At 39.5% G+C, this 11,151-nt stretch overlaps 1 protein-coding gene across 2 annotated transcripts in view; it reads left to right on the forward strand.

Moving 5' to 3' along the window:
* Window positions 1–5,044, forward strand: part of RAMP3 (receptor activity modifying protein 3) — a 44,568-nt gene extending 39,524 nt beyond the window's left edge. For both annotated transcript variants that reach the window (XM_050324595.1, XM_050324602.1), the window contains exon 4: window positions 3,502–5,044. In XM_050324595.1, coding sequence (XP_050180552.1) covers window positions 3,502–3,757 — 256 coding nt within the window. In that variant the 3' untranslated portion in view covers window positions 3,758–5,044. The remainder of the gene's footprint in view (window positions 1–3,501) is intronic.
* The last annotated feature ends 6,107 nt before the right edge of the window (window positions 5,045–11,151 follow it).

Here is an 11,151-nt window from a genome sequence, read left to right on the forward strand (position 1 = left end):
GTTGAGGAAGAAGGAGCAAGAATTTACCGCATTCCTTCCTGGAGATGTGGGAAACTACAGATGAGATTCAAACCCCCACTTAGACTGAGAAATGCCCTTAGTGGTAGGCTTGTGTACCCTGAAATGGATAAGGTATAATACATCCAGCTATCTATTTAAATAGTTTGAGTAGGCACTCTGTGAAAGACTGTTCCATCAAGGCAAATGTGTGCACTAGCATTCCTCATAACTGCCTCTTGCCTGGGTTCCTAGCTATAGGTAAACATATAAAAAAGTACTTTCTCATATGGGCAAATTACTCACAAAATAAAATTTTCCACAGTTTTTATAAAGAAAACCCCTAACCACACAGTTGTTTTACTGGAAACATCAAGTACAGGAGAAAAGTGTTTGTTCTCTGAAAAATGAATTATTTTTCTAGAATATTGAAAGTTGTCTTTCATGGCAAATGTGTTAACAGCTCTGAGATAGCTCCAAAAGGAAATATTTTTCATGTTCTCTGAAAGTGAATATTTTCAGTAATGTGCAGAGTTGGTTCTGCAGTGAGAACTACAATTGTCCTGAGCATATCAGGGGAAAGCACATCTTTGTATGAATTTTGCTGCGCAGACTATGCTTAGATTTTGTTTTTCTGGTATTGAACTACTTGTGAGATGAAACTCACAATAATTTTTCAGCCCGTTCACCGCAAAGCTTGTGACCTGGCTCACAGTGTAATACCTTTTCTGAGTACTAACTAGGATCCTTGTAGCTAGCCTGAAAGAGAGGAATATGTGACTCAGCACAAGGAATAACAAACTTCCCACGTCACCTTATAATCCAAGAGGCGAAGGAGCTTGAGCTCCAGCGTGCTCTCCAATTACTGGTTCTGGGAATAAGTAAAAACTGTAATTTCTTGTTCTTTCCTTTCACAAATTGTGTAACTTTTAGGCATTTCTGTTGAAATACCACCATTCAAAGGCCAGGGTATTTTTATGATAGCCTTTTTATTATACAGAATGAAAAGGTTGGCTACTTCAACCTTTATCATTCAAATAAAGAGAATTACGTAAGGCATAAAAGAATTAAGCATAGGAGAATCAAATTGGACTTAATTATCCATTAAACCACCTCCCCCTTAAAAAAAACCCCAAACTTGCAAACCAGTTGATTAGCTACAAAACACCCATGCTGGAGTAATGAGGATGCAGTTGCTCCCTTCTGAGGCACCTCTTCCACAGTACCATGTAGAGGATATATATGTTTTTTTACATGAAGTTTCTGTTGCAGTGCATAAACTCTAAATTACTAAATTACATAAATATTTAAGTGAATTCAGCTTTACTGGCAGACATGCAGTTCTCAAATAAATGAGATTTTCCCTTATCTGTGTTCTCACAATTGTGTGAACAATTATAGAGCAGGTAGGTATTTTTCTTGTCTTTTTTTTTTTTGATAGATGGGGATTTAAGGGAAAATGGTAAGGAATTCAAACTACCAAGATAACATTTTTATTCTATTTTGGCTCTTGGGGATTTAGTCTTTCAAATGCAATATATTCCATAAGTTATTTTTTATCTGGCATTTTGTCAACATTTAACCAGGTTTTTCTAGCTATGTTGTAATGTTGTACTTGAAATGAAAAATAAGTGGGAAGTATTTTTGTTTGCACCATCTAACATTTATGAAAAAATGTAAAAATTCTTGGAAGAATAGTGAATTTTCTATAGCGAACTGAAGCAGCCATTGTCATCATAAGTGTGCCCTTGAGATCTTGGCCCAGAGCAAGGCTGGAGCAGAGTCCAACACTCCCTGGATCCTGTACTAGACAGAACACCGACCGTCTGGGCCACTGGATGCTCCTTTGTCTCTGCGTTGTAGTCCGCTGAACCCTGTAGGCTTGACTTCAGATGTATTGTTCTTCAGGTCCTCTGGGACTGTCTCTCCCGCATTCCACTAGACATCTTCAGTGTCTAATTTAGTCCAAGAACATAAAGAATGGATGCTACCAGGTCACATAGGAGAATGACACTATTAAAATAGCAAACAGCTAATATTTGTATTTTATTTTTAGATCATTTCCTGATGTTTTCCAGTGGCTGCTGATGTCACAAAAGCTTCCTTGCCAGAGTTTGGGCTCATTAGATTGTCCAGTGTTTTTGCTTATGGACAAAGTGGTATCAGCTCAAACTCCCTGAGAATGACAACTGCAAGGAGCTTGCAGAAGGTCCTTTCTATGAGGCTTTTTCTTCTTCTGTGAACACAGCCCTGAGAATTTAGATGCTTGGCAGCCTGTATTGTCAACCTATGTGTTTGTAGCACGGGCAGGCAGACATTTCGCCTGATATACAGGAGGTAGACCATAGACTTCAGTCTTGGCCCAGACACCGAATGTCTCTCTTCCACTACTTTACAGCAAAGGATTGAGTCAACATTAATCCCCTGTAGGACTTTATGTCAGAATGAGTCATTTGTCAGGGGTTACCATATTTATATGTACTGTAAGGGAGGGTAGGGTCTTCAGATAATAGTACAGGATGCTGTCCCTTGAGATGTCATGTGGTTTCTTGCCCTCTCTATTTTTAATTTCCCTTTGAAGTGAGTTTATGGAGTCATGCAGGACTGAAAGAAATGCAACAGACCATAATTCAGCTTCCTTATTTCTTGTCCTATTCATGTACTGACCAGACAGTCTTAGTTTTCTTTGTTTTCTGATCCCCTCCCCCATATCCATTCACTTCCTGAATTTCTTTGACTTACAATAACACCAAAAACCCATGTGATTACTCATTTAGGCTTATTGTTTCCTATTTTTTCCTGAGGGGTAGCCAATTCTCATAAATGTGTTATTGCTGGACATATTGAAATCAAGTGTTAGGTCGCAGTCTTTCATAAGCAATGCAAACGAATAATTAGAAATAATTTTTTTTTCCCCCCTTCTGGGCATTTGCTGCAGTTGGGAAGAAGAGAAAGTTTGTGAAAAGCTAACTTTCTGTGTGTTTATTTTCCCATTATCTTCTTACTGCCTCAGGGTGAAACAGAACCAAAATTTTTACGCAATAGTAAATGTTGTAGCTTGGTCCTAGTGTCACATGCCAATTTTCAGCACAACATCATGTCCAAGAGCAGTTGAGGCATGAATTATCCATGTTTTGTTCAAAATGTTCTGTTCTTAGCACAGTTGTGTGCTAGACTAGATGTCTCTAGTCAGGGAGTTCTGCTTCTACCTAAGTGGCATTAGGAGGGCCTGGCTGTAGTAACAGCACCCAAAAGAAAAGGTTTTGACTATTGTCCATCCAGGATCTCAGAATTTCACATGTTGTATTAGTACATGTGAGCCAGTTCTTCTGGCTCACTGTATTTTATTTGGTACCCACAGTTTCCACTGAAGGTCTTTCAGCAGAGTATCTACATGACAGACACATTCTTAGAGATTTTTTATGGTGCACTGGGAACCTTTTTCTAAGTGTAATATGTGTATACATTCTATTTAAACTTCTCTTAATTTTCTTCTTCTTCCAGGTATTATGACAACTTTACCCAGTGCACAGAACGTGAAGCCAACAACGCAAGTTGCTTTTGGCCAAACCCCCTTGCAGAAGGCTTTATCACTGGGATTCATAAACAATTCTTTTCAAACTGTACTTCAGAAAAGGTTCACTGGGAAGATCCACCAGATGAAATTCTCATAACTCTGATCTTGATCCCAGTCATGTTGACGTGTGCCATGATAACACTGGTAGTATGGTGCAGCAAGAGAAGCGATATCCTGGTGTAAGTTCTTCCTCTGGACTTTCTTTTTCCCCATTTCCTTCTTCCAAATATACTAAGAAAGGAGGACAAAGAGAGAAACTCAAAGATTTCAGATCTGCTGAAACGGAACCTGTGAGATACTGAGACAGAGACGATGTTCCTGCGAACAAAGAACTGCCTGCTGCTGGTGCTGAAGGTTACTGCTTCTAGCTTGGCCATGGGTTTTGCAGGTGAAAAATTCTACTTCCATTGGGCCTCATTATCATGGAATTAATAGGTAGCTCTCAGAAACAGGAGAGTCACCAGGAAAATAGAACCCTTATCTGCAAAAAGGGTAAAGTTAGTTTCCTATGGGTAAAGCTGGCTGGTAAACTAATTTTTGCAAAACTCTATGTAAATGTATGTACTCACAGTGTAATACTGACTGAGGAGGAGATGATATCTCTTGAGGTTTTGTGCAGAACATTCAAGGTTTTCACCTATGAACCCTTGACTTGGATAGATCACTGGCAAAGGAACTGAATGTGGATGTAACCAAGTGGCAGCTTTTCCTGGAAGCTAGTCAAAATCATCCTTATCAAGAACTGGAAGTATTGTCCTGGCAAAGAAACAATTTTTGTGTCCAGTGACTATCTGCAAAGAGAAATTATCATGCCACAGTATAAAATAGTTTATAAAATTCCTTTAAGCGTGGATACTTGGTATTGTATGTCTTACAAACAAACTCTGGGAAGATAAACAGGTCTTATTTTACAGAGCTGAAAAATGTGAGAGGAAATTGGTTGATTATAAATATACTAAGAAGTAATGAACAAACTTTCATATGCCAGACTCTTTATTTTTCCTCTTTTATAATTATTATTCCTGATGACTTGTGTTCACTGTATACTCCCCACTCTCACTTCACTTTGTGCAAGTGATATCCTACAAATAAATATAAAGGTGTCATGTCGATTGAGGTGCCTTTCAGAGTATTATACATAAATAGTTCTTTGTCCTATGTAGAGTGTGGGAACTAAAGTACGAACATCAAAGCTTGGAACAGACATAGGAGGAAAGAGAGAAAAATTCAACTCAGAAATCTTATTCTATGAACTAATTCCTATGTAACAGTCTAAATAAAGATCATATGCTCAAAATAAAACAACTTCTATGTTTGTGTTGCAACTTCCTCTTCTGTCCCTTCACGAAATGCCTTTTATTTGAGTGCTATTCCATTTTAAGTGTGCAGTATCTGTTACAAGTGACTCTTCATTTTTCTATGCCTTATGCACACAAATAAAATATTGTTGAGTGGCCAAATAACGGTGTTCCATATGTCTTCTAGTTAGATTTTCTCCTTTAAGATTCTGGCTCAGTGTTTGAGACTTAGGCCTGTGTGTATGAAAAGCATTTTCCAGACTTGAATTGAATTTGAAGTGCTCCCATCACTAGAATTGATTGTATGTAGATAGGTAAGTAAACTTTCACAAGGGTTCACAAGGGTTGAATGTTTTTCCAAAGACTCTTTCTCATTGTCTAGATACTAGCAGAAATTACTCTTTGTGAAAAAGAAGAGTGACATAATTTACTTTGGTTTAGTTTTCTATTTAACTGGTTTTTTCTGCATTAAAATGCTTTGACCACCAAAATAAGTGGTCAAGTAGAAGTCCCAACCCATTCATTTTATCCAAAAGATTGTTTGGTTAAACATTTTGTGTGGCCAAACCCTAATAATTTTATATTCTGCATGGAGTTTCATTTTAATCCTCATTTTACTTTAAATTTCAACAAGCTTCAAAGCAAGTTTCAAAACTTTAGTTTTTAAACCACATAGCAAAAATGTTGACTTTTTAAAAGACAAGTTCATTTTAACCCAGTTGCCAGGTTTGATGCAGATCCTTGACCAGTTCTGGCTCGTTTGAAACTGTGTTCAGCTGATCAACAGGTCACTTGAGAGATACCAATCATCTTAATTCAGTATGAAACAGACAGGCCTGGGTACTAAATGAAGAAGAAACCTCGATGACTTCATATACTAGGTGTGTATTGTAGTCTTTAAAAGAATGCCAAGTTTAAGTGGTTTAAAAGAATGCCTCTTTAATTCAAAAATAAAATCTAATGTGAACTTTTCAAAGAGTCTTAAAAAATGTACGATCCAAAGAAGAAAAGATAGTAGATTTTCCTTCCAGTGCCATGGAGTAGGAGAAAAGATTCTGTCACTGCTCTGTGCTTTGGAGGTGAAAATTTGAACTTTTTTGTCTTCCCTATACAAAGTGTCATCTTCCATTATTTTTTTATATACTTGAAGAAGGGCAGAGAAATTGAAACAGTGCATGGAAAATGACACTGGTTATTTAATGCAGCAGTTATAGTGTTTTAAGACAAAAGGCAACCACAGAGTTCAGTTTTTAAAAGTGTGTACATTAATAGGGACCCAGAATGGTAATACTTGGATCTTTTGACATAGCTTTTACTATGTATTAGTGAGAGTTAGTGGTTATTTTCTGCTACATGGACCTTGCTATTTCTCCCCCAAAATCTGTTTCCATTGCCAAGGAAATCACATCTGGTAAAAAGAAGCTGGCTCATTTTGTAATTGCAAATTAATTCTATATTACAACAGTGTCTCAGGAAAATAGAGGCATTCAAAAAGAGAGAAAATAACTGGTTCAAAATCCTTCTAGGACTGAAATAGTGGTTGATCCCAACCAGTGTGTAGGCCAGAAGAGAAGTGATAGCTAGATGACATTTCTAACTTCTGTGAGTTGTGGGATTTTTTTGCATTCAGGAAAAACTGGGAAGTGTGTATTTCCATGGGGTATAAGGGCTTCAGCAAAGAGTTGACTGAAGAAGATGATGACTAGCAGGAACAAGACAAAGGTAGAGAGGGTGCCATCTGTTTCAAGAAAGGTATCAGGGGTGGAGGCCAAAGGAGGAAAAGAGCTCCTGAAGGGCAAGGAAAAAGATGGTCAAGAATACAAAAGAATTCAGGACTTCCGTCCAAGTGTATGACATAAGTAGGTTAAAATGTCCCTTGGTGCATTGGTCAAGAATGCTGAGGAAATTCTGCACACACTCTGCCCCTGCCCAAAGTTCATGCTGAGGGAATCAAACTCCCCTTTCACTTCTGGCATTCCCACGAGTAAATGAATGTATATGTTGTAAATGCCCTTCAACACAATCTGGGCATCCAGATGAATTTACAGGAATGCCTAGCAAATGTCCCCCTATTTTGGCTGGTGTAGGTGGTGTCTTCCTGTCTAAATGTCATGTGTGAATCCTGGCATCAGGTGTCTACCTGCTCCAGTACATTGTTGGATCTTTTGGAACATGATGCAAAGTATGAATTTTGTAAGGCAATAAGATAATGCTGCAATTCTGGACATTATTTTGCTTAAGCTTCAAGCATCAAAGGCATGAGGATACTTCATTCCTAGAGATGAAAGTGAAAGGTCTTGACCTGTACTTGCAAAGTCTGACTTCCAAAGGAAAAAACCAAAACATTGGTTTTTTACTTCATGGATGTCTTGGGAAGATAAGGACAATTAGTGTTTGTTATTGTTTCTGAATACAAGAAGAACAAAGCCCTGTATGTGGTTTGACAGAAATACCTAAAAGCATGCAGTGAAATCTTAATACTGAAAAGTACTTCAGGGCATAGCAGAAGCTTTTTAATTTCAGTTAAAGAATCTATGTTTCTGCAGAAATAATGAGCAGAGACTCCCAGTTTTGAATTCGATAAGAAATGCAATTTTTCTGCATTGAGACTACTTACCTTGTCTTTAGCTAAACTCTCAGCAGAACATTTCAAAAGGAGACAAATATTAATGGTGCATGATAGGCATAATCTGTCAACACCAACCTGCCAAGACTGTCAGGGAATGGAGGCAGAACCAGATGGTCACAGGCAGTATATAGGCACCAATCTGCTTAGAGCTCACTGTGAAAGCTACCTCTGCTCAGAAGTGTCTGGAGACGCGTTAATGTTGTACGTTACTTGGCTTTGAGAGATGTGCCCTATGCCAAGAACATCACTGATGCACCGGCCTGACTGCTGGGCTGGAGATGGCTTGAAACATGGGGTCGTAAAATACATGTCATTTCAGAGGTTCCTCAGAGTATGCATATACAGACAAGACTACCGGGCCTATTACTGGCTTTTTCTTGGGAACCTGAGGGGCTGGCAGTAGCATAGCTGGAATTACTCCTTAGGATTTGTCATTCAGAGATACTTGAATTCTGTCTGAATCCTTCAGGATGGGATTTTATTTTTATTTGTAGGTTTTTATATCTAGGGTGTTGGTTTGTACATGAGAATAGGCTCTCATTTTCATCACATTCTAATGGAGACTCTTGGTTTTGGTCAGATTAATGGTCAGAATGCTCTCTAGGAACCATCAAATAGATCCTAGTGACAGTTTCAGTGTAGCCTCAGCTAGAAAGTAGACATCTAAATTATAGTGTGGTAATCATACTATATAGCACCTTAGTCCTCTATTCTTCAGTGCCCTGTCGGAATAGGGAATAATCTCAGAGGGGTGCTATGAGGATAAGAAAGTGAATGATCACAAGTAACTTAAAGAATATTGAGTTGTAGAATGTATTTACAACAATCTAATGATTTGAAACAACAGCAATTAAAAAATCAATGGGAAATCTATGTGGGGAGAATTTTCACGATTAAGTCAATTTTGGCTTATTGTTTTTCTTTGCTGTTATTTTTTTTTTATTTATTTGCAGTTACTCCTTTTCAAAAATTAATGCACTAGAAGGGAGAAATAAAGAGCCTATTCCTCTTAAAGCACAGCCCTGTATATTTGAAAAATGCCATTGTATTAACATGATTAACATTAGCATGTGTCTCTTTTCATCTTCATTCTCCTGCTGCTCAGAACATCAGGAGAATACAATTTTCACCTGACGGTTTCAGTACCATTAAAAATGCAGAATGACAACAGTGGAAGCTTTTTAGCACACAGCTGCTTGAAAGTGAATTACTTTGAGTGACTTGGAAACCAATTGAACTATTCCTGGAGAGTTCACCAAGGGACAGCATATGTGTATAATACAGACAGTGAGTGGGAACACAGATAATTCCATTGGCACAGCTTCACTTTAAGTCCTAGGAGGTTGTGATACATTTAATTGCTCACCTCACAAAAACAACCTCAGCTAACAATTACTAGTTCAAAAACAACTGAAGAAAACCCAACTATCTCCATCATGTGTTTAAGAGACTGCCTTATTTCTCCCTTCTCTCTAATAGGACTGTAACATAGCTGCAAGGGGATGTCCTGCTATTTTCCAGCTGGACTAACAGTTTTGTGTACCTTATGGAGACTCCATGACTGTGTGAATATGATTGTGTGTGAATGGTGTATCTGCTCAACATTTGAGGCATAAATACATTACTTAAAAAGTAGACAAAGAGGAAATCCCACTAGTTTATCTGCATGACAAGCCACTGGAGGCATGTATGCCATTTCAGCATAATATTAATATTTCAGCATGTTTCAGCCCTTAGCAATAACACAGAGCCAAGCATCGCTAGAATCAAGATAGCTGGCGGAGAGCAACTGATACAAGTCTTGAAGCATGCCTGTGTCTAATCAGACTCCTATATCAGCAATACCTTCAGATTTTGAATGAATTTTTGCTTGAGTAAAGAGAGAAGGGTAAGGAAGAAAAATAAAAATGCCAAATTTTTCTATGAAGTATCAAGTATTTTACTAGTTTCTTTAAATAAATAATTTATTGATTATTGCTTTGGTTTATGCTGTAATTTAGACTTTGTATAAAAGTAGCTTACTTTCTTTAAGGTCAAGCATGGGTACTTTTCCAAAAGCATGAAGCTATTAACCCAGACAAATTTGGAAATGTAGGTGCCTTGCTTCCTGTTTGGTAAATGGTGAGATGTCACTGTTTGCTGGTTAGTCCTTTAGGACACATCTCAATGAAAATATTGGAGACAGCTGTGTCAAGGTCACAGTCTGATCAAGCAGAACTGTTGGAACACCTGGGTCATATTTTAAAGGAAACCTTATTAGTCCTGATGGGGCATTTGTAGTAGGAGTGCTGACTGGGCTACCTATAATCAGTCTGGAGACTTAAAAGCCATAATTGGTATAGTGGGTTAACCTTGGCCAGATGCCCACTAAAGCCACTCTCTCAGTCTCCCTCTGCCACTGGACAGAGGAGAGGAAAAAACCAAAACAACAGCTAAGGATTCATGAGCTGGGATAACAACTGGGAGAGGTCAGTTACTGATTACCTTCCTGGGCAAAACAGACTCAAAGTGGGGATAGTACTTAAATTTATTACTAACAGGATAAGAGCCAAAGAGTGAGAAATAAAACAATCTTAAAAGCCCCTTCCCCCCATATTCTTCCTCCTCCCCCCTTCCACCCCGGTGCAGGAGGATGGGGAATGGGGGTTATGGTCAGTTGTTGTTTCTGCTACTGCTCAGGAGTCCTTCCCCTGCTCCCATGGGGTCCCTCTCACAGGAGACAGCCCTTGATGGACCTCTCCAGTGTGAGTCCATTCCATGGGCAGCGGTTCTTCCCAATCTGCTGTCCCTTGGGCCACTCCTTCATGGAGGGCAGTCCTTCATGGATGAGCTGTACCAATGTGGATCCCACACAGGGGACACAGGTCCTACCCAGGAAAAACCTGCTCCAGCATGGGCTCCTCTCTCCACGGGCTGCAGGTCTCTGGCAGGACCCTGCTCCATCTTGGGCCTCACACGGGGTCACAACGTCGTTCAGATATCCACCTGCTCCATCACGGGCTCCTCCATGGGCTGCAGGGGGTCTCTGCAACCCAGTGGTCCTCCATGGGCTGCAGGGGCACAGCTGCTCCACCATGGTCTGCACCATGGGCTGCAGGGGCCTCAGGTCTGGCACCTGGAGCACCTCCTCACCCTCCTTCTGCACCGACCTTGGTGTCTGCATTGTTGTTCTCAATCCGCTCTTCCCTGGCTGGAATTTCTACTGTGCAGCACTCCTCTGTTCTTAGATAGAGGAGTTATCACAGAGGCATTACGATGGTTCCTAATTGTCTCGGCCTTGGCCAGGGGCAGGAAGCCCATCCTGGAGCCGGCTATCATTGGCTCCACCAGATAGGGGAAGGTTCTAGCAGCTTCTAACAGAAGCCACTCCTGTAGCACCCCCCCACTACCAAAACCCAGCCACAGAAACTCACTACAGTTGGGAAGACTTGAGCTTGCTGCATTTTGACAAAGGGAATTACTTTTAAGGATAACTACTACTAATAAGGTGGCAATTTATAGAAATTTTATAGGATCAGAATCTTAGAGACCTATGTGCTGGGATCCCTATGCTGGGATTTTGAATAAATGCATTCCCAAGAGCTTGAGTCTCTAAGGAGAGATATTTGCTCAGAATATAACATTTATGAGGTGGTTGCAATGAATTTTCC

The sequence above is a fragment of the Myiozetetes cayanensis genome, unplaced genomic scaffold (genome assembly GCF_022539395.1).
Source record: "Myiozetetes cayanensis isolate MyiCay16 unplaced genomic scaffold, myiCay2020 scf1, whole genome shotgun sequence".
In the NCBI taxonomy this organism is placed as follows: Eukaryota; Metazoa; Chordata; class Aves; order Passeriformes; family Tyrannidae; genus Myiozetetes; species Myiozetetes cayanensis.